Source organism: Bos javanicus, chromosome 27 (assembly GCF_032452875.1).
Source record: "Bos javanicus breed banteng chromosome 27, ARS-OSU_banteng_1.0, whole genome shotgun sequence".
Taxonomy (NCBI): Eukaryota; Metazoa; Chordata; class Mammalia; order Artiodactyla; family Bovidae; genus Bos; species Bos javanicus.
The window spans coordinates 36,551,186-36,574,694 of record NC_083894.1 but is presented as its reverse complement, the minus strand read 5'-3'; the positions used below and the strand labels follow the sequence as shown (position 1 = coordinate 36,574,694).

General features: G+C 50.3%; 1 protein-coding gene across 6 annotated transcripts in view; it reads left to right on the top strand.

Annotated features, from left to right (window-relative positions):
- Positions 1-23,509, top strand: part of ANK1 (ankyrin 1) — a 242,434-nt gene that overhangs the window by 140,950 nt on the left and 77,975 nt on the right. For all 6 annotated transcript variants that reach the window (XM_061404574.1, XM_061404576.1, XM_061404575.1 and 3 more), the window contains exon 3: positions 21,015-21,113. In XM_061404574.1, the coding sequence (XP_061260558.1) occupies positions 21,015-21,113 (99 nt within the window). The remainder of the gene's footprint in view (positions 1-21,014; positions 21,114-23,509) is intronic.

Below are 23,509 nucleotides of genomic sequence, written 5' to 3'. Positions count from 1 at the left end.
ATGGCAGTGAACTTACCCAGTTTGGCTTTGCGGACCAGCTTATTTCCGCGAGCATGGGCTCCCCCGGGTCTGTCTGTGTGGTGCTGGACTGGGTGACTTTCACAAACCAGCAGAAGAAACACCCAGGAGGCAGCTTAAGTTTTCCATTGGCGGCCTGGGCTCCTCAGCCTGGCCTCCCTGCCCCCTACTGCACTTAAAGTGCACAGGACCATGTGCCGAGATTCCTTCTGGATCCAGCTGGGCTTCTGTGGTCTAAATTCACATGTGGAAGCGCAGAGAGGATGGGGCAGGGAGTGTGGGATAGGAAACAGAGGTAGCAGCGTGAGACGGAGCAGTGGTCATGGCAAGTGGACTCCAGAGGGGAGACAAGCATGTGGATGGACTTGGGGTGCAGACTGGATGGGGAGAAGCAAGCCCTGCTTCTGTCATCCCTCCTCCCCAAACATCCCAGACCTGAGGCATTCTGGGCGGTTCCAGACAGCATATTATAAAAGCAGAGACATTACTTTACCAACAAAGGCCCATCTAGTCAAAGCTATGGTTTTTCCAGTGGTCATGTACAGATGTACTTGGACCATAAAGAAGGCTGAGCATCAGAGTTGATGCTTTCAAATTGTGGTGTTGGAGAAGACTCTTGAGAGTCCCTTGGACTGCAAGGAGATCCAACCAGTCAATCCTAAAGGAAATCAGTCCTGAATATTCATTGGAAGGACTGATGCTGAAGCTGAAGCTCCAATACTTTGGCAACCTGATGTGAAGAACTGACTCATTGGAAAAGACCCTCTTGCTGGGAAAGATTGAAGGCGAGAGAAGGGGACGACAGAGGATGAGATGGTTGGTTGGCGTCACAATCTCAATGGACATGAGTTTGAGTAAGCTCCAGGAGTTGGTGATGGACAGGGAAGCCTGCAGTCCATGGGGTTGCAAAAAGTTGGACACGACTGAAAGACTGAACTGAGTTGATAGGTTCAGCGCAAAAGGTTGCCTTTGGGGAAATGGACACTCTGGCCCCATTTCTTTCATGGAAAGGGACAGAGGAGCAAAGTCTGGGGGCCACGAGAGGGTGCTGGAGGGCTCAGGAGAGGGGCTGTGTGAGCCGTCGTGGTGTCCCCGCCCCCTCCAGGTGGGGGCACCTGCAGACGCACTCCTGGGGGGCCAGGAGGCAAGCTCCTCGCTTCCTTCGTTCAGGCCCAGTAACGCAGATGAGCGTCCCTCTGCAGGGAAGCTCCTGGTGAGAAGCACCAGTCTCCCCAGAGGCCCTTCGAGGATTAAGACACCCACTCTCCAAGGAGCTGCTTAGCAGGATCGGGGGCAACTGTGTGGTCCTGAGCCCTGAGCCATGGGCAGGTTCTGAGCACACAGGCAGGGCTCTCTCCTGACGGGGCTGCTGCCGATGAGTCCCCGCGAGCCCAGCCTTTCCCTGGGCCACAGCTCTGCAAGGCCCCTCCTCGGTCCATCACGGGCTCAGCCAGCATCCAGGCCACATATGCACATTATGGGCGCTGTCTCCAATAGGCTTAGTGCCGGAGGAGACTGCTAACTGCTGCCGGTGAGGAAAGACGGGGGATGATGGTTAAAGGAAGGGCTCCCCAGTGTGCAAAGCCCCTCCTGTTGGTTTAGTCCTGCGGCTCCTTCACCCCGCCACCCCTCCAGATCTAGGCTCCACTGGTCCTTGTCTTTCGCTCTGTGCCTGCTGCAGAGCCGCCCCAGGACTGCCAGTGTCGCCGGAGCCTCCTTCCCGTGTTACAGGGCGATCGGGCTTTTGCTCCGAGTGGACATACAGGGAGAGAGGATGACCGGGCACCGGGGGCCGGGGCGACGTGGGTCAGGACCTAAAGCTCAGCTTACCTTGGCGCACCCCTGGGACGGCACCCTGACTCTGTGACGTGCAGAGGCCCATCCCCCTTAGGGGATGAGAGCGTCTTCTCTTTAGAGCACACGCTCATGGTTCTGAGAAGATTAAAACACAGGCTCTTGTCCTGGGGTCACTGCTCGAGAATTTGCTTCCATTGGATCCTTTTGAACCGATGGACTGCAATCACAGTGACGGGGCAAATGCCGATCCTTACATAAGTAACACACTTTCAGAGGATGTTTCGTGGAAAGAACGAGAGTCGTTTGCCATAATCGGAAATAATTACTCTAAGTAGTGTGGAAAGAGGCTTATATAAGAGACATCTGAATATTCAGGGCAGCTTCCTTGGTGCATAGATTTTTGTCTACTGATTTTTATCACCATGATTATGGTTATAGAAAAGAACAAATCCACACACAAGGACACACACAGCTACATGTCCCCATGCCAGTATCTCTACGTAAATACTCCTTTCATTTATCCAAGCGTTTTTCAAGCTTCAAACCCACGTCGTCCATGTCTTCCCGGATACCTCCTCAAGTGTAGAGCTGGGCTTTAGGGATTTAATAGTTAAGAAACAAAAGCCATCCTCCTCATCCACTCTGACCCACAGTCTACTGACTGTGAGAGCTGTTAATTGAGTAATCACGCAAACGGAACTGCAGACAAGCTATGCTAGGAGCCCAGGAGGAAAGTCACAGGGAGTTAGGAGAGTCTGTAAGAGAGACTCGGGGTAGGACAGGAGGTCAGAGAAGGCTCTTGGAGGAAGAGCTATTGAGCTAAGGGGTGAGTCAGGGTTAATGAGGGGAGGGAGGGAAGAACATTCCAGAAGCAGAGAAGAGGCCCGAGAGTTTAGAGGGGAGGGTGGCAGAGCGGCTGCAGGCAGGAGGGAGAGATCAGGAACCAGATGAGGCAGGAGAGGTGACCTCGGGGCTAGACGCAAGAGGCAGGGGTGACGGTCACAGCAGCCAACGCCTGGGTCAGGTGCCCCAGGGCCCGAGCCACGTGTGTGCATCACGCGTGTGGGCACGTGTGCGCCCGCATGTTTCCTGCTCCACTGCACATGAACCCTCTGGTTGCAGAGTGAGGCGGGGGGTCTGGGGCTGGGCCAGAGCAGCCAGAGCGGCAGGGGTGTGGGACGGACCGAGAGGGATGGAGGCATTTCAGCCTTTGACCGCCTACACCACCGCAGGCACGTGTCCTGGTAGAGCGTCCACCCGGCTTGTAGACCCGGTGAGGGGCGCCGATCTTTACCCTGAGAGCCGAGGGGAGCGACCACAGATTCAAGCGCAGGAGCGGGGGCGGCAGGTGGCAGGGCCCACGGGTGGATACAGGAGAGCCGGTTTTCAGATGATGGCAGTGGTCTGGGAGGGACGTGTCAGTGGCCCAGGTAAGGGTCGTGGCCTTGGGGATGGATGAGTTGGACAGATGTGGGGGAAGGGGGAGGAGACTTCAGAAGGGACCCTCAGATGTCTGGCTTGTGCTGGAGGGTGGGTGGGAGTGACCTTCGCTCACTGACCCAAGAACTAGGAGCTGGTGTGTGGAATCGGGGTGAAGAGACGAGAACGGAGTGGGGATCCTCTTACAGAGACTTTGAGGAATCTGGATATTTGAGCCTGGAACCCAGATAAGAGGTCCAACCCAAAGATAGATATTTGGAAACCATTCAGCACTCGAGGAAGCGAACTTCTGGCCGTTGGCTGATGAGAACAAGATGGAGAGGTGTGTCAAATCCAACCCCTCAGTGTCAATCTGCACGTGTGGCGGTCAATGCACCCATGCTTATTAAACACCTTCTTTGTGCCAAGTATTGGGCGCTGAGCAAGATAGTCAAAAGGGATGACATCTGTGATGTTTCAGCTGGTGAAGAAGACGGGCAACAAGAGAGCAGGCATCTACCGTCTGCGTGTGAGACAGCCCGTGGAGGGGAGGGGCGGAGGGGTCTCGTCTCGAGGGTGGTTAAGGCAGGCCTCTCTCAGGGGGGGATATGAAAAGAAGTAAGGGAGAATCATGTGGTTTCCGGAGGCGAGCAGTCTTGGACGACGGGGGGGATGTGCAAAGGCCCAGGGGCAGAATGGGATTGGTTTGTTTGGGGAAGAGCAGGAACAGGGTGGCTGCAGTGGAGAGACGGAAGGGAGGCATGGTGGGGGCAGGTGGGGACATCGCTGGGGCTGAAGCTTGAAGGGCTTTCGGGTCACGGCGAGGACCTGGACTTCGCTCCAAGGGTGACAGGAAGTCTTCGGAAGGTGTTCCGTCTGATTTAATATTTAAGAGGTCACCCTGGCTGCCATGTGGAGGATCGTCTCGGGACACAGAAATGGAAGCAGGGAGATGGTGGGGTGTGAGGGAGGGGCCAGGCAGAGCCCCGAGGGGGCTTTGAATAAGGGAGAGACAGCGCAGAGGGTAAAGCCCAGCAACTTGCCTCCCCAGGGTCACAGGGTCATCGCCTTGGCTAGGGCACATGGGATGTGGGGCCTGGGGACCCTCACTCAGCCCAGGACCGTGTCATTCTCATCACCGGGGCTACCGCATGGCAATGGACTGGTTGGGCTGTGTCTCAACTCAGAGGCCGTCGTGAGGACCCCGTGGTTCCCAGGGCCTGAAGCTACGTCCCCTGCAGTCACTCTGTATCTCTCACAGCTCTGCGTGTCCAGCCGCCCAGAGTGGCCGTGTCTGATCTGTCCCAGTAGACGCTAGGTGTCTGGGGGCGAAGTCCACGGCTGCCTCTACCCACGGCACGTGGCACACGACGTGTTGTGTGATCAATACTGAGCTGAATAAATGGCTGCATGATTAGGCACATCCTAACATCAGCTTCCCACGTCCAGTTTCCAGATTGGGTGCTAGATTGCAGTATTAAATTAAAATATTTTATTATGGAGGCCACAGCAAGGTAAAATAGTACTTTTCTGGGATGAACTGATTGGCCGTATGCACTTAGCCATCAGCCCAATGAAAAGAGAACAAGAGGAGACCAAGTCAAAAGTCCTCTGTTCTCTCGGGAGAACAGAGAACAATTCCTATAATTGCCAGGTCTACACAGGGCTCTGACCAGGAACAGCCTGCTCTCACTCTAGGGACAAAAAGCCTCACTGTTTTAGGTTTCGTCTCTGTCCTTCTGACGCTGACCAAGCCTGGCCTTCCTGATAGGAATAGAGTTCCTTGAGACCCTTGGAGGAAGTTGCACATCTGCAGTGCTGGCCCCGGGCAGAGAGTTAGGAGAGCGTCACCTGGAGCATCCCAGTTACCTCCACCCCCTAGCCTGTCATCGTTCTCCGCAGCCTGACCCACTGCTATGCGTCTCTGTATCTCGTCATCACTCTCTGTCTTCCCTGCTGTGGTGGAGGCACCCCGACGGGCAAGGGCTTTGTTCTGTTCAGTGCTCCTTGTCAGGGATTCTGCCTGGCACATGGCAGGTGCTCATAATTTCAGTCCTGAGCTGTATAGTCTGCTGGCACCACGAAAGCTGAACGCTTATGTATTCGGTGCCCAGCCCATGAAGGAGCTGCACCTATGCACTGCCACTATTTTTTTGTCTTAAAAATTTATTTATGTGTAAATTTTTATTGAAATGTAGTTACAATGCTATGCTAGTTTCAGGGATTCAGCAAAGTGGTTCAGTTATATACATATATATGTATATATATATATATATATATATAAAATTCTTTTCTTTGCTTCCATTATAGGCTGTTACAAGGGACTGACTATAGCTCCCTGTGCTATACAGTAGGTCCTTGGGGGTTATCTCTTTTGTATATGGTAGTGTGCTTGCGTGCTCAGTCACTCAGTCGTGTCCGACTCTTTGTGACCCCATGGGCTAGCCCGCCAGGCTCCTCTGTCCATGAGATTCTCCAGACAAGAACACAGGAGTGGGTTGCCATTTCCTACTCCAGGGGGTCTTCCCAGCCCAGGGATTGAACCCACGTCCCTTGCGTCTCCCTGCATCGGCAGGCGGATCCCTTCCCCCTGAGCCACTCGGGAAGCCCCTGTGTACGATAACGTGTGTATTTTAATCTATCCCTCCTTCCCTTCTCCTGTGGTAACCGGGAGTTTGTTTTCTATGTCTGTGAATCTATTTCTGTTTTGTGAGTTCACTCGTAGTCTTTTTTTTTTTGATTCCACATATAAGCGATATCATATGGTGTTTGTCTTTCTCTGTCTGGCTTGCTTCCTCCAGTGTGATCATCTCTAGGTCCATCCACATCGCTGCAAATGTAAGCACTGCCACTTTTAAGAGCATAATGAAATAGTCACTCTCAGGATAATGACTCTTTTTCAGGATGGCGGTTTTGGCACCAGCCACATGCGTCAAATATGTGGCAATATTTGCTGCCGAAGCCAGAAGCTCGACCATCTGAGCAATCACAAAAACATAAACAATTTCCAGCACAGCCCACGAGAGCGTGCAAAACCGTCCGAGTTCCATCGATGTTCCCTAAATTTCCACGTGTGCCTTCCACACACAGCCCACCACTGCTGGGTACTCGTTTATCTTGAAGGTGAAGGGTTTTCAGCATTTCAGATACACGGAGCACCTGAACAAGAGCCACGGAATAATCTTTTCTGCAGCAGCCAAATGCCAAGTCTTCCGATCAGGAGTCACTGGGCTCTGGTGATTGTGATAATTGCTACCTTTCCAAATTACAGTCTTAGAGCTTAGAGGAGAGCGGGGCATTCAACTCTCACTTTTTTAGCTCGGAAAGCTGAGGTTCAGAGGTTACTTCTGAATGTCTTCTGAGCTTTATGACTTTGGATTTGGAGAGGTGGGTTGGCAAAGACCACCTGAAGTTTCTCTGCTCATTCATTTATTCTAAAAATTTTAGATGTATTTAGAATTTTTTTCTATTTGGTTTTTTTCCTTTTTAAGAATTTATTTTATTGAAGTGAAGTTGATTTACAATGCTGTGTTCATTTCTGCTGTACAGCAAAGCGATTTGGTTATGCACATAAATTCTTTTTCACATGCTTTTGCAGTATGGTTCACCACAGAATATTGAATAGTTCCCTGTGCCACACAGTAGGACCTTGCTCTTTACCCACTCTACATACACGAGTTCCACAAACATAAACCGAGCACTTACAATGCCCCCAGCACGTTGGTAGACCCTTAATTCATCCATGCCCTGCTCTCAGAGAACTCAAAGGCTAGTAAGGAAGCCCAGCTTGGAAATAGAAGCTTACACGTCTAGTAGCATCCAGGAGGAACACATAGGCTGTTTTCATTCATTCACTCCACACACTCCTTGAGCTGCTCTACTAAGCCACGTGCTGGCCACTAAGAGGGAGTCCCAGCGTCGACTCCCCCATCGCTCCCAGCCTGGGGGTGGTGGCTGGGATGCCAGTGAGTCAGAGAAAGCCTTGGAAGAAAGAGTGGGAGTCTGCCAGGGAGACTGGGCATGGGGAATTGTAGCGAGAAGGAGCGGTCGCTGCAGAGGCAGGGGCGGTGAAGGGTGTGGGGAGTGGGCAGGGAGTGAGGTTGGGGGAAATGAAATGTAAGAGGGCAGGATGGGGGCAGTCAGGTTAGGAGGGTACGTCTGGATCAAGGTCAATATGCAGCCTGTTACTCTTCTCTGGATTCATCCTTTTTTTTGCTGCAACGAGTGGCATGCAAGATCTTAGTTCCCAACCAGGAATTGAACCCACACCCCCTGCAGTGGATGTGAAGAGTCTTAACCTCTGGACCCCCGGGGAATTCCCCTCTGGCATCATCTTTTGCTTAGGAACTGCTCATCGGCATAGAGATTGTGTTCATCTACATCCTCCCCTAATTCTACCTGTACCCCCCACAAACTCACGCAGAAAGCCTCTCCATGTAATGACAGGGTAACACATGAAGCCTTCTGGTGGGCTTCCCAGGTCACTCATGGGTAAAGAATCCACTTGTAATGCAGGAGACCTGGGTTCGATCCCTGGGTCAGAAAGATCCCCTGGAGGAGGGCATGGCAACCCGCTCCAGTATTCTTGCCTGGAGAATCCCATGGACAAGAGGAGCCTGGCGGGCTACAGTCCATGGGGTTGCAAAGTTGGACAACCTGAAGTGACTGAGCGCACACGCACAAGCCTTCTGGAAGCGTGCAGCTCTGGATGAGTGATGAGGAGAAGGGGAGGATGTGTAGTTGCAGCCCCGATGTGGGAGAGAGGTGGTCCTGGGGAGGAGGGGAGTGCAGGTGAATGAGGGGAGTGCCAGATACCCCAGCGTCCAGTTCCAGGGACTCTCCTGGAACTCCAGTTTCCACCAGAAAAAGATGTTTATGAAAAAGACAGAACCTGAAAACCTCCTTCCCCTGAATTATTTTAAATAGGTAAATTACTTCTGCATTGCAGCAGAAATGAGCTATTTGATGTTCATCTTGCTAATTACAGTGACTAATTTATCGTTTGAAAGGAAGTTGATTGCTTGACTGGAGTCAGAGTGACCCGTGGTGTTTAAGAATCGCAGGTTTCAGCTCTCGGGTGTCTCTGCTTTCTCAAGCCCCTCCAGGCACGTCCACTTTGAAGGCCCGCATCCCTTTTGTGGGGTGGATGATAGAGCAGGTGCTTCATTAGTAAGGTCTTCCTGGGCTGCAGCCGGGGTCTCCCGATACTGAACTCCAAGGACGGGCTGACTGTGCAGCGGGCCCCCCTTCTCTGGGCAGCCTTCCTTGTGCTGGTTTTATCTTCATTTTCCTTCCCTCCTGGTGAAGGCAGAGTCAACAGACCCGCTTCGGGCAAATAAAGATGCCCACTTGTAGCAACAATGGGGACATCTCTGGGATCCTAGGGACTAGAAAGGTTGACAGCATCATCAGAATGATCTAGCATGCATCGCAAGGAAAGCGCACCTTCCAAAGTCCACTCAGTGGTTTGACTGCTCCGAGTTTATAACATGAAGACCAGATGTGCCATCTTCGTTTCGAGAGACTGAAAAGAAAGATAGCTCTGTGTGTGTGTCGGGTAGCATGCATGTGAGGTCAGTTCAGCCAACGCCTGGGGAGCACGCAGTGAGTGCCCAGGCCCCAGGCTGGCACCAGAGGTACAGAGAGAAGCGGGACCCTGCAGACAGTCCTACTTGGGGACAGAGACACGAGAGCTGGTAGACTCAGTGATAAGGTAGAGTCATCAAGCGCCCTGGGGATATGGTGGGGAGAGCGACTAACTTTGGGAGCTGGGAATACAGTGTAGAGGGGGGGATGAGAGAAGGACAAGGGAAGTCACAGAGGAAAATGACATGGGATCTGGGCCTTGGAAGATTTACCTCCCTGGCTAACAGAGGAAATGTAAACACGGTTCGCTTTCTTTCCGAGTAGAATAGACCAGGCATGTGAATTTGTCCTGGCATCGTTGACACTTGACTGTGAATCTCTAATAGCCACGTTTTTGGCATTTGTGAGAACCATCTTCCTAGGTTTCATTGTTTCGTGATTTTTAATTTAACAGCGGTTGAATACAGGGTGGTTGCTGAAAAAGTCACCCTTTATATAAATACAGAAAGTCGATCTCCTGTAAGTCTCCCCTTCTGCCCCCACTTCCCCCAATTCACTGTGAGAAGTTTGGCGTCAGTCTTGTATCTTTCTCTGCATCTCTGCAAGCAGAAACATATCTGTTGACTGTCTCCTGAGAGTGCCTACAACTGTTTGATTCTGGAATTGAGGAATTAAGAGGAAACAGGCTGGGACTTCCCTGGTGGTCCAGTGGCTGAGACTCCACGCTCCCAGTGCAGGGGGCCCGGGTTCAATCCCTGGTCAGGGGTCCCGCATGCCACGACTAAGGCCTGCTGCAGCCAAATAAATAAATATTTAAAAATACAAGATAAGAGGAGGCAGGCCTGCCAATTTGAAGACTCACAGACGGAGACCCCGAAGGTGAAGTGACATGTCTAGACATTAGGAGGACAGCTGAGAGGCCTTTGTTTGGTATCTAATGTCCTTCCCCTAAACCCCGCTGCTCTGCTTCTGAGGGACTGGCTCTTTTTATCCTTTTAAAGGAAGGCCAAGGTCTCGGACGTGGACACTCTTTCCAGTCCATAGGAGGTATTCTTAGTGGCAGACCTGCATGTCAGAGTTCCATTGTCTTATTGCCCTGAGCTCACCCTTTTCTGCATGTCCCTAGGGGCCTCCAGCCCCTGCAGCTGCCAGGCAGCTGAGCTGGGAGGCTGCCCAGGTGTGTCCAGTGAGGAGCGGACAAGGGACCAGGTTGAAGCATCTCCTCCAAGAGCTCCCAAAGACATGTGGGTTTCTTTTTTTGTTTTGTTTTCCTTCTTAAGATAATGAAAAGTGTTCGGGCATTTCCCTCCTTGTGAATATCCAGTAAACCCCAAATCATAAACAGTACCTGGGTCAGGAGATAAACTCCGGTTGTGATAGAGCAGAGGAGGGGCGTGCTCAGAGCTGCCCCTGAGCGTTCCTCTCAGACCCTGCGCCTTCCTCCCGGTTTCTGAGCTTCTCCTCCCTTCCCTGGTCCTGGACCAGAGACAGGCTGGCAAGGGAGCCGAAGGGTGATTTCCCGCCAGGGTGACAGCCATCACCTCGGTTCTTTCTGGCTTCTGATGCGTTAGATCCAGGATCATGTATTTTTAGCAGACCTTTCCCACCAAGCAGTCACACAATATCCGGGTCAGGAGGAGGCTGCAGGTGGGGGGCCTGCCCTCCCGTCAGCTGGTTCCCACACAGGGCTTAGGCTGCTCTCTGGGGTTTCCAGCCTAGAACGGTCTCTCGACTCTGGTAAAGGTGGCACCTCTTGGGCCTGTAGAACTCAGGGATGTGTGTGCTCAGCCTCCCACACAGTCTCTGGTCCTAGATGTGCAGGAACCCCAGTGGGCCGCCCATCCTCTCCCACCATAGCCAACGCCCAAGGTCACCCCCAGCTCTGCCTCGGCTTCTCTGACAGCCTCTTCTACCCTTAACCCGTGGCTCCCTCCTACCCAGCCCCTGGCTTTGTTTTTTTTAAATTTTAAACTTTCGCACCTATAGAAAAGTTCCATGAACAGTACAAAGAATCCTCTGTCACCCAGATCCTCTGACCTTTCCTGTCTGTCAATGTGTAACATATACAGAGATGGTGTCATTCCCCGTCACTGCTAAACATCCGGTGGGTACCATATGGAAGTCAGGACACTTTCCCGCATAATACAGGATCTCTCCAGGAGTACACTTCGGGCTCACTTGTCATGTCTTGTTGGTCTCCTTCGATCTGGAATGCTTCCTCAGTCTTGGCCTGTCTCACCTTCTTGCCCATCTTCCATTCTGTACTTCGAACCCCAGCTGTGTCTGCAGATGTTTACTGGTGACCGGGCTGAGGCCATGCATTCTTGGCAGGGTCCTGTAGAAATCAAGCTCTCTTTCCATATCCGAGGACGTTAACCTTGATATTGGTGTCTGCCAAGTTTTTCTGCTGTAAAATCATTGATTTTTCCCTTTGTGGTTGCTCAGTATTTTCTCAGGGAGGAATATTCCCATGTATTGCCAACACAAGTCTGTTTCCCGTCAGACTTCCAGCCACCATTCTTGGCAAAGATGGCTAGTTTCTGCCTGCGTTGGTTACCACTGTGATGGTTCCAAGGAATGCTTCTCCATCTTCGTCATTCCTTCACATTTATTAGCTGATATTCCACTGAAGGATAAGCTTTCCCTTCTTTCTTACTGATTCGTTTTTTCATTATTTATTTATACCTGTTCAGACTCATGGGTTCATTTGATGGGTTGTAGTCTGATACTCGCGGATGTTCAAATCTGAATCAGGCCACTAGCAGGCTTTCCAGGACGCTGGCTTCTGTGTTCTCTGACATGTCCACATCAGTCTTTGATTTCTTTACTTTATGGTGCAAGTTATCCCAGGGTCATTTTGTACTGTCCCTGCCCCAGTCCTGAATCACTCACTTTTCCAAGGCCTCTGTTTCCTTTGAGTGGAGCCTGGTTTGTAGACACCAAAATCTGGCCACTCAGGGTGCCCATTGCTGCTGCTTTCACGTGTGTACACGCATCTATATCGACTTCTACATCTGTCTGTGTGTGTGTTTTTAAAAATCCCTGAGATCAGGCCAATGCTTCTAATATTAATCCAAGACCTCAGGGCTCTGCCTAGTCTTTCCTCTTTCCAGGGTTTAAATTTCTTCCGACAGTGAGAAGCCTGACTCCACTGATTTGCACCACCTTCAAAGAGCTTGTTCATTTGCTCTATGTACCCACCTCCCAAGCACTCCAGAGCAGCCCCCGCCTCCCTCTCGGATGCCTCTGCAAGGCACCCCTCTGGCTCACCGTCCTGCACGCTCAGATGCCAGCATCTTCCGACTGGCGGGTGAGGGAAGGGAAGAGGAAGAAAAGGGAAGATGGGAACATCTCCGTTCCCTTTCGATTTTGTTTCTGTTTGGACCGAAAACTTAATGCAGGCAATTTGAGGACAGGCCCCAAGATTTACATTGTTGTAGTCATTTCTTTGTCAGAAGCTTAGTTCAAGCCCTTATCTCCTGAGCCCAGGATAATAGTCGCCTCGTCTCATCGTCTCCTTGGCCTTTGGTTTCCGTGGTCTCTGCCTCTCCTTCTTACCTGACCCTTTCTCTATTTCCCATCAATTTCAGGATTCAGACGAGGGATGGCCACCATTTTGACCTTTTTGTTTCTCTCCAGCGCCCCATTCAGATTCTTATTTCCTGCTCTGTTTCAGGGCGGCAGACCTGCAAATATATAACGTCAGTGATCTTGCTCCACAAATAAGAACCAATAATAGAGCAAAGCCAGAGGTCACAAATGCATCAGCAGGTTGTTATTCAGGAAATTAAGCTTCTGTAACATAGAGTAGAATACTTACCTTCTCTGGACGGATATAACAAGCTAACAGAGGATCCAGAGTGAACGGGAAAGTAGGTATAACGTATAAGAACTAGGTGTGTGATGCTCTGTGTGCACGTCCTTGTCCGTTATGGGAGAGGCTCTCACTGTTTGCCGACCACCTGAAGGCAAGTTACCTAGAAGCCCCTCTCCGGCTTCTTCTTGTTCCCCTCTGGGGTCCTTGGCTTCTTGGCTTTCTCTGCCGCTACTCTGGCTTGTTCTTCCAGGACTCCACTCCTTTCCTTCCCCATCAAAGCTTCCCCTGCCCAGGGCTCCATTGCCTCTGGCGGTAGCACAGCCAATTAATTAACCTGATAAGTCCAATCAATAGTAAGGTAGTAGGTGTTTATGAATAAAAAGGCCATGCTTCCCAGTCGCTACAGGAGCAGACATTGCTTAGCTCAGAGAAAAGGGGTAGGGGCTAGAATCATGAGTTTTGGGGGGCAGTGGGGTGGGAGGGGCAGGTGGGCACGAGGTCCTTAGGACACAGCCAGAAACTGTACCCGTGCGGGCAGGACCGGCTGTGTGTGCAGGTGAAAGGATCACCAAGTGTGAGAAAAGGCGTGGAACACAGCACGTCCACACCAGCACACCAGCATCAGCCTTGGAGGTGTTCTGGAGTTTCCAAAGAGGCCAAGGGTCTCCGGACACCGTGGCCTCTCCATCTGGAACAGTCCTCTACTCTGGACAGGACGAGAGTTTGAATTTCCTGTGACACGTCTCCTGTATTTGTACGTTGAGAAATCAATTAGCGTAATTGGGGCAATCAGAGACATGAAACAGAGGGATCATTTACTGAGAACAAATGTCTAGAATTGTCTGTTTTGCCAGTGGAATTTTTCACAGTTGGTACAAGAAAATACTGCAAATTAAATCATTCAGGCTGAGTGATTTTTTTTCTCTTTCTCCTTAAAAATGTTAAAAGAAACACAGCCTGGCTGAGATCTCCTCTCCCTCCCATCAGACAGATTGCTGCTCAGAAGAACCCACTAAATTGACATTTTACCTGGAAAAAAAAAAAAAAAGAGAGCAAAGGCAGATGAACAACCCCAGGTGTGAGTGCTTGGCATAAATCTTTTTGCCAGAAAGATACTAAAATGGTTGTCTGCCGTGTTAAGACCATGTGGGACAAGATCATATGGTGGCCAGGTGGCCTTGGAGACTCAGGATAGAGTTTCTAGGATGTGAAAAGCTTCAAAGAACACTGCTCCCACCCTAACAGCAAAAAAAAAAAAAAAATGCCTGGATACTCTGCAAAATTACAGTTTCCCCTAAGCCTATCAGAAAGCTGAGATCTCAAGGCAGCAAGGTTGGCCGAATTCTCAAAAGAGACAAGCCCTCCTAGGAAAGGCCACCGTTTCAGTTTTGGTAGATCCAGGAGAGAAAAGCAGTTGCCATAAAGCCGACGTCTTAACAGATTCTTGGCTAGCAGGCCAGCGTGGCTGCAGTGTGTCTGGAACCTCAGGCTGCTACGAGGTGCTCCTGAGAAATACTGGAGTAAATCAGATCAGAGAGCGTCCCTGGGGAGCAGAGAGCTCGCCACAGGAGAGCAGGTGTTGCCTGCGACTGTGGGATCGGGGTGGAGGGGACCACAGACAAAGCCTTGCCTGCATTCCAGACTCTTCATTTAAGTGAAGCAAAAATAGAGTCTCTCCCCTTCGGACCCCAGGCAGAAATCCCGTGTCTAGGGGAGAAGTAGTCACACTGCCTCTGCCTTTGGTGAGGGTGAGAGAGCTTCCAGCCCCAGGACACAGCCAGAAACCCCTGCAGGAAAGCGGGGGCACAACCTCTGTACCCCTAGGGAGGGCAGGAAACTGGGGCCAGTAACTGTTTTGTACCAAGAAAAAAAAAGCAGAGGTCTGCTTCTGCTAGTGGAGGAAGAGCAAGGAAGTGTCACTCAACACCAAGTATAGAGACAAGGCATGTTTTGCTGCTACGGAGAAGAGGGGAAGAAATGATGAAAAAAAAAACAACTTCCACCTTTCAGGTCCAAGAGCAAAGCCTGCCTAAGGCTGAAGCTGGGCCAGGACAGAAGAGAAGCTCTCTGCTCCAACCTTGTAACAAGGAAGAATGTAGGACTGCAGGGAGTGGGGCAAGAGTGTGGAGAAAGACCCCAGTGGAGGCACAAGCATGCCAGAATGGGCTGGAAGCTGAGGGGAGATCGGGAACACAGAATAGGCCTCTGGCATCCCAGCTCCGGCTCTGGACTCAAGGTGACAGAAGCCTGCCAAAGGCTGTGTGCGCCAGGAGTCACCAAACACCCAGGCGCAGGCCAACTCCTGAGTGCATTGACCCAGCTCCCCCACCCCCACTCCTGTGCTAACAGCTTCTCAGAAGAAGAGGCATGCCCATTTCCAGACACAAATTACTTCAGTCTCTACTGTTCTTCTGTGTATAATGTCTGGCACTCAATTAAAAATTACTATACACACACGCACCCAAAGTAAGAGAAAACAAAGCATTGTCAATAGACAAAGCCATCAGCAGAACCAGACTCAGAGATGACGACCTGGAGGTTGGAACTATCAGATGGACTTTAACTGTGCTTAGTATGGATCCAGTAGGGAAAATGGACACTATTCACGAACAGAGGAAGTTTTAGCAGAGGGGTGAAAACTATAGAAAGGTCTTAGTTGCTCAGCTCTGTCCCAGTCTTTGTGACCCCATGGACTGTAGCCTGCCAAGCTCCTCTGTCCATGGAATTTTTCAGGCAAGAATACTGGAGTGGGTTGCTGTTTCCTTCTCCAGGGGATCTTCCCAACCCAGGGTTTGAACCCACATATCCTGTATTACAGGCAGATTCTTTATCATCTGAGCCACCAGGGAAGCCCCAACTATAAGAAAGAGCCCAGTAAGAAATGGGCTAGATTGTAAGAAATGCTAGAAATTAAAAAAAAAAAAAAAAACTTTCTTGGCGATGAGAAATTTATTCAACAGGCCCAAGAGTAGACTGGACACAGCTGAGAAAAGAATCAAGAACTTGATGATAAGTCTATAGAAATGATCGGAACTGGAGGAAAAAAGGAAAAGAGTAATGAAAGAGAAACAGAACCGAGCAGGAAAGGGCTGTGGAACAAAATCAGTTGGTCTAACGTGTGTGTAGGTGGAGACCCAGAAGCAGGTGTCTTTAAGAAGAGGAATTGGCAAGCTGGCATTTTCCTGAGAAAGGCACGTGTTAGAAAACGGCCACAAGTAGCTGCTGCTTTGCTCCCCAGTTTCTAATTTAGTTGAACCTTTTCCTCTAATATCCCTCCATCTCCTTCTTGTTTATCTTCTACACCCAGTTATTTGAGTGAAGGAATAGGTGATTTCTCCCCACAGTCCCCCTCAGTAGCCTGTCTGCCATTTGGCACGGAGTGGAGTCATTGTCAGGTTAGCTGGACCAGCTGAAAAGGTTTGAGGAAGATTCAGCAGCCTTTTACTTGTAGCCAACATCTTGGCAAATAGATGGGGAAACAATGGAAAGCATGAGAGACTTTATTTTGGGGAGGGGGGGCTCAAAATCACTGTAGATAGTGACTGTAGTCATGAATTAAAAGACGCTTGCTCCCTGGAAGAAAAGCTATGACCAACCTAGACAGCATATTAAAAAGCAGAGACATTACTTTGTTGACAAAGGTCCGTCTAGTCAAAGCTATGGTTTTCCTAATAGTCATGTATGGATGTGAGAGTTGGACTATAAAGAAAGCTGACCACTGAAGAATTGATGCTTTTGAACTGTGGTGTTGGAGAAGACTCTTGAGAGTCCCTTGGACTGCAAGGAAATCCAACCAGTCAATCCTTAAAGAAATCAGTCCTGAATATTCATTGGAAGGACTGATGCTGAAGCTGAAACTCCAGTAATTTGGCCACCTTATGTGAAACTGACTCATTAGAAAAGACCCTGATGCTGGGAAAGATTGAAGGCAGGAGGAGAAGGGGACGACAGAGGATGAGATGGTTGGATGGCATCACCAACTCCCAAGCTCCAGGAGTTGGTGATGGACAGGGAGGCCTAGCGTGCTGCAGTCCGTGGAGTTGCAAAGAGTCGGACACGACTGAACGACTGAACTGAACTGATCAACTTGAACCTTGATTTAACTCCAATACAGCACACGGATCCTGATTTTAAAGGGGTGGTAGATTACAGTCCGCCTCTGTCCATAGTTACAGCTAAGAACAAGAAGCTCCCAGAATTTGCACCCCTCCCCTCTTTGTATTTGAGCAATAACAAATCTGCTGAAATAAAAAGGTAGTATGAAATGAGGTGTTTATTCATAAAACACTCTTGAAATACTGAAAGTAGTCTCCTATACAGACTAGCTGTGCCTCTAATAAGTCAGTTGTACAAGTTTCTTCGTGTACATGTGCAGTAAAGTCACTTTCAGGCTTTCAGTGACTTCAGCTGCCGGAGGTGAGCAGTCATCCACCCGCTGAGCCCACCTACTGGACAAGACTTGCTGCAGTTGGTCTGGGGGTTTGTGCATCCCTTGTATTCAGCTGCTTCACAGAAGAAAGAGGAGGGCGCTTGATGAGAATGGCTGGGGACATGGTTTCTAGAATTTGAGCTCATAGGTTTGGAATTCAAACTCGCGTTGCCATTGTCAATGGACTTGCGCCCGTGGCTGCGTGCAGGCTGCCCTGAAAAGACCTCCATGAAGCTTTCTGACCCCTTTAACCAAGCAACTCCTTTCTCGTCTGTGCTACATGGTCCTATACCTGCATTTGGGGCATTGTTCACATGATTTCTCATTTGTCTATGCATCTCTTTTCTCTACAAAACTGAGTCCTTCGAGACTCAGGGTTTGTGTTTCAGGCCTCCCTAGCACCTAGCATGGTGCCACGCACGGAACAGGTCCTCAGTAAATGTCTGCAGAAGCGGATTAAGTGTGTGCTCGGCCTGAAGCGACGGTCGCTGGGACAGGAGTTTGTCACAGCCGTGACCAAACCTCTGGAGCCTTTTGCACACTTCTCATAGCTGTGCCATGTGGGGCTTACCCTGGAGTCCTGGTGAGGGCGCTGCATTCAGATCATCCCAGAAATGGACTTGAAAGTACCTTAGGGTGACTGGGTTACAAAGTGAGAAAAATGAGCCATCAAGAAGACATCTTTGAACCAGGAGCTGAGGTGGAAGCTGAGTAGAGTATTGGAGACGCTGATCTATTTAGACCATCCTTGTCTTCTGCCAGAGTGCAGCTTCGGGAGGGGCATGTGACTTAAGGAGGGAAGCAGAGGGGCTTCCTCGGGACCAGGGCAGCGAACGAGTAAAATCCTGGGGACCATCTACAGGGCTCATGGCCAGCCCCACGGGGACGCTTACGGTGACTGGGAAGTCCCTCTAGGCTGCCTGGTAATCACAAAGGACAACCATGCTTTCATCGTCTATGAAAAGAGACATAGTAGTCCCTCCGGTTGAAAAGAAACAAAAACGCAAACCCTTTCTTCTGGGGAATCAGGTTAGCTCTGTCTGTGGTAGTGCCCTAGAAAGGCTGTGTGACCTGAGCCAGGCATTTGACTGTTCCAGGCCTCCGTTTTCTCAGGATCCAGGGATCTCCAGCATCCTGCTGGACACCGGCCTTCTCCGGGCAGATAGTACACTGACCCTGAGGCTCCAAAGAGCAGGGACAGTCACCCTGGGGCTTTAGCAGTAAACATGAGTGTTTTCTTTCTAGACTTGCCACTTCCCCAGCTTTGAGGCATATTCAGGGCCAGTAACTGCCCCCGGAAGGTGATTGCAACCCACAGCACCACTGAAACCCTAGCAGTCAACACACACACACACGCGCGCGTGTGCGCGTGCACACACGCACACACACACCCACCATGCACAAGCACAGCCACAGCCGAGACCGCTGCGGTGAGCAGACTGCGATTCCCATGACCACACACACCATCCTGAGTACCCGCGTAACCACGCTCAGCATGCCTGCGCTCAGCACACTGAACCTTCCAGACTAGGTGGCTGTTGGGTGTGTAGACGGGATTGCAGATCACAGTGCTGGTGAGGGAGAGGGTCTTCTGCCGTGAAGACCCACCCCAGTACTGAGTCAGGATGCAAAGCTGGAGAGTGGCTCCTGGGGCCACTAGCAGGTCACCTGACAAATTGCTTTTCTGCAAGTCTGTGTTTCCAAGATGATTTGAGGGGGGCTGGTGTACTTCAACCCCGAGCTGCCCTCAAGCCTACCCTTGGCTGTCTTCTGATACCCAAGGCACCTGTTGTATTTGCCGCATCCAAGACCCGACGTAAAGACGGTCTCATACACGTCCTTACTCTCGGGTCCCCTCTCCCGTCACGAGGCACCTGTGTCGCGTGCCTGCAGTGATCGCTCAGCACTCTCCTCTGTGGTTTTAGCAAAGCAACAGGACCCATCTGTTCATGGGTGGGGACACTACCACTCCCAGGCAGGATATGTGTGGTTTAACTGGAACCTTCTGAAAATGGTGCCCGGATGCAAAGTGAAAGTGGGTGTTTCGGGACCCCGAGGTGGACCTGCAGAGGTGTTTGAAGATGGGTGAGCCAGAGACCCCTCCGCTCACATCAGCAGGAACCAAGTCCCTCCATCCTTGTGGCGAGGGTCTTTCTTACTGGCCAGAGCCCGAGGTGGCCCCGGGGCACCCCCTGAAAGGGGACGTGTGAGCACAGGGTTGAGCAGCAGAGGAGACAGGGAGGGGAACGTGGGAAGAAGGGAGAATTGCTGGTGGGGAAGGAGGTGGCTGGAGATCACTGACTGATGAAAACCATTCTCTATGTGGAACCGAGATCTCCTTCTGCATTGGAACTGACAGCCATCATGTAGTCACTTATCTGTGCTCTGAGTAACTCCCTTTGAATTCGGCTTTTGCCAGGAAGTTTTGAGATATCTGAGTGCAAGGGCAAACGAATCAGAGGCAGAGGGGGACCACTGGGGCTGACTGGCTCCTGACTCTAGGACCCAGAGGAACTCCACCGGGGCAGCTGGAGCGTCAGCTGCTGACTGAGGGAGTTCTGCTTTTGTGGACTGATGATTGGGCCTGAAAAATGTTTGCTTGTTTTTTTTTCCCCCTAAAATTTAACTGTCAGACAAGTTTTGATCCTATTTGAAATGCCAAGGTAGCCAAGGGGCTATTTTATTTCACTGAAGTATAATTGTTTACAACATTGTGTTAGCTTCGGGTATATACCAAAGTGATTCAGTTATACATGAGTGTGTGCTAAGTCGCTTCGGTCATGTCTGACTCTGTGACCCCATGGACTGTAGCCCACCAGGCTCCTCTGTCCCTGGGATTCTCCAGGTGAGAATACTGGAGTGGGTTGCCATGCCCTCCTTCAGTGGATCTTCCCGACCCAGGGATGGAACCTGAATCTCTTATATATCCTGCTTTGGCTTGCAGGTTCTTTACCACTAGCACCACCCCGGGAACCCCTATATATTTACATATATTTTCAGATTCTTTTCCATTATAGGTTATTGCAAGATGTTGAATATAGCCCCTGTGCTGTACAGTAAACCCTAGCTGTTTATGTTATATGTATAGTCTTTTGTATCTGTTAATCCCACATTCCCAGTTTATCCCTCCCCAACTTCCTCTTTGGTTAACCATACATTTATTCTGTGTCTGTGAGCCTATTTGTTTTGAAAAGAGATTCATTTGTATTATTTTTTAGATTTCACTTATAAATGATATCATATACTTTTTCTCTCAGACTTATGATATACCCTAGAACTATTTTTTAGATAAATTATTGGCTTTATCTTATTATTATTTGGCCACACTGGAGGGGTTGTGTGATTTTAGTTCCCTGGCCGGGGATTGAACCTGCACCCTCGGCAATGAAATCAAGGAGCCCCAGCAGCTGGACTGCCAGGGAATTCCCCCAAGGGGCTATTTTAATACTAACTCTTCTGTAGAGGAAATCTTACAGCCAGATGATTGGTGGTATTTAGTTTTCCAATGACCTTCTTCCAAAATGCATTATTTTACTAAACATCCATCTAGTTCTACAAATGCTTAGGAGACCCGGGTGTTGCTGCTTTGCCGTTTCTGGTTGCTGCTGTGAAAATTAACCAGGGAGTTAAAGCTAGACCATCCCAGTTAAGTGGTGCCTGCACCCGGCTAAGATGTGAATTTCAAGGTCGCTGCTGGTTTTATGAGAGCTTCCACACTTCATTCACACCCGAGGGTGGGGGGCTTGTTACCACCCTCTTTCTTTCCATCTGACTCGCTACAGAAACCCTGCTCTGGAGCCAGCCTGGCTCAGTCCTGAGCCTGGGTAGACACCCCTCCGGGGTCCCTCGGGTCTCCCCTTCTGGCCCTTTCGCTTCCCCTCAGGGGCAGGGGCCTCAGGACACACGGACCCTCTAACCCCACCCTCCCTGCCTCTCTGCTCTCCACAGAATGGGTTGAACGGCTTACATCTGGCCTCTAAAGAAGGCCACGTGAAGATGGTGGTTGAACTTCTGCACAAAGAGATCATCCTGGAAACCACAACCAAGGTACGTCTCTTGGGGAGCCAGAGCTCTCCCCTGAAATTCACGCGTCGCCCCAAACCCGCAGGCCGAAGAAACCGGTCCTTCATGACGGAAACCCAGTCCTGCTTCTGAACGTCTCTCCTCCGTTCAGTTGCTTCCTAGGTCTATGAGCCCCTGAAGTCACTTGGAAAGCACAGGATCCCATTTCCACAAAATTCGGAGGGCCTTTATCCTCATCGCTAGACTATAAACCTAAAAACACAACCCCTCTCCCAGTGGCTTCACGCTGTCCCAGGCTGAGAGCACTGGAAGGTCCACAGGCAGGCGCCTCGTGTCCAAATCCTCGCTGAGGTGCTTCGTACTCTGTGACCTTAAGCGAGTGACTCAGCCAGTGAGAGGCCTTAGTATACGCATCTTTAAAATGGGGATTCTCATAGTCAGTTGCAGGATTGGTATGAAAGTTAAACATGGTACCGTATAGAAAATGTCTACATAGAAAGAAATAAGTATTGGTGACTATGTCATTTGTAAGGGCTCCGGAAGAATCCAGATCCCTCCCATTCATTCTTCTCCAGCAGGTTCTTGATCATTTCGAGATCTTGCTCCTTGATCACTTCCAAACCCATCTGCTCTCTTTACTGGGTCCCTTGAACAGCGAACAGAGTTCTTTTTTACTCCGAGCATGGCTGGCATCACACCTCTCATAACAGGAGGCTTCTCCCCAAAGCAGTAGATTATAAACACCAGTGACTCAAGTCCAGAAACTACAACCATGAAATTGATGCATTGATACATGTTGCGAGTGCATTTATACATGTTGTGAAATCAGTTTCATTTCTTATGCATCTTATTTGTTTATTCAGCACCCTTCAGCCAGCGTTTAAAGACAAACAACATTAAATCAAACAATCACCTCTGTTTACCATGTCCTTTGTTACCTACATCCTTCCTTTGTTACGTACATCCTGTGGGTTTTTTTTTCCCCTTGGCCGGTCCCCTCTGTGTCTTATTTTTCATTTGCTGTTTATTTAATGTGGCCTCGAGCACAGAGCTGATTTGTTTCACACAGCAAGCGTTTTGCTGCCTCGCGAGCTGAGAACAAGAAGAACAACACGTAGAGAACAGACATAATTTATGGTTATGAAGTGAGATACCAAAATATTATGAAAGTAGAATCGTCTCTGAGGTAGAAGTCTGTAATTTTCATGTCATTTCCCGAAGGTGAAGAGATCTCAGGGGTGAAATAGACTGACTTGCTCTTCCTGAGCGTGTACAGGGTATTTTATTTTCTAACCCCATGACAAACTGAATATTCACTGGAAGGACTGATGCTGAAGCTGGAGCTCCAGTACCTTGACCACCTGATGCAAAGAGCTGACCTATTGGAAAAGACCCTGAGGCTGGGATAGATTGAGGGCAGGAGAAGGGGACGACAGAGGATGAGGTGGTTGGATGGCGTCAGCGACTCGATGGACGTGAATTTGAGCAAGCTCTGGGAGATAGTGGAGGATAGCCAGGTGGGCGACTGTCCTTAGGGTTGCAAAGAGTCAGATATGGCTTCGCAACTGACAACAAATGACGGATACTGGCTGTTTCCACCCGCTTCCTCTGTGGGTGAAGAGTCTGCGGCTCTTTCTCTCCTGATGCTCTCGCCTACCTGGCTGCAAGCACAAGGCCGTCTGATAGGCTGTGGGGGACGGAGCGGCTGTGCTTTCTCTGGCATCCCCCCAGGAGCTGCAGAAATAGTACGCTCCAGCACGTTTTACGAGCTCCGAGTTTCCCCCTTTGATTGGTATTTTGCAAGCGAACACTTGGTGTGTCTTTGTTATTTATAGAGATGGTATAAGCCGGCGTGGTTTCTGAGGGCCCAACAGAGGGAGTTTAAAAAAAAAAAAAGAGTGAAGCTGAAACCGTGGGCAAAGCAAGAATCACAACAGATTGGGGAATTGTAATGGGTCTCGCAAGCAGGAGCAAGATTAAAAAAAGACACGACTGAAAAGCCAAAACCAATATAGATTCCTAAACTGTGCTTAGAAATTTTAAAAGTGTGAAGCAAATGTGTTCCCTGCCTCCCACCTCCACCTCCAGAGGCCAGCTGAGCATCCAGGCTGGTGGTGATCGAACATCGTTGACCGCCCCCCCTACCCCCGCCCTCACTCAGCATCTACCACAGCCACCCACCCTGGCGTGAGCTCTGGGACTCCCTGGAAATGGAGAAACTGGGTCTTTGTGGATCCAAATATAGCTAAGTAATTTTTCCTGCTGCTTTGAGGGCATGTTCCTTCACGCCGAGGGAGGGGCAGAGAAAAACCCATCTCCCTGTGACTCTGAACCCAAGGCTGGGGGGCTTTCTCCTGAGCCTTGCAGCGTGTGCAAGTGTGTGGATGGGGGGGTCCCTTCCTCAACCTGGGCTGCCTTCG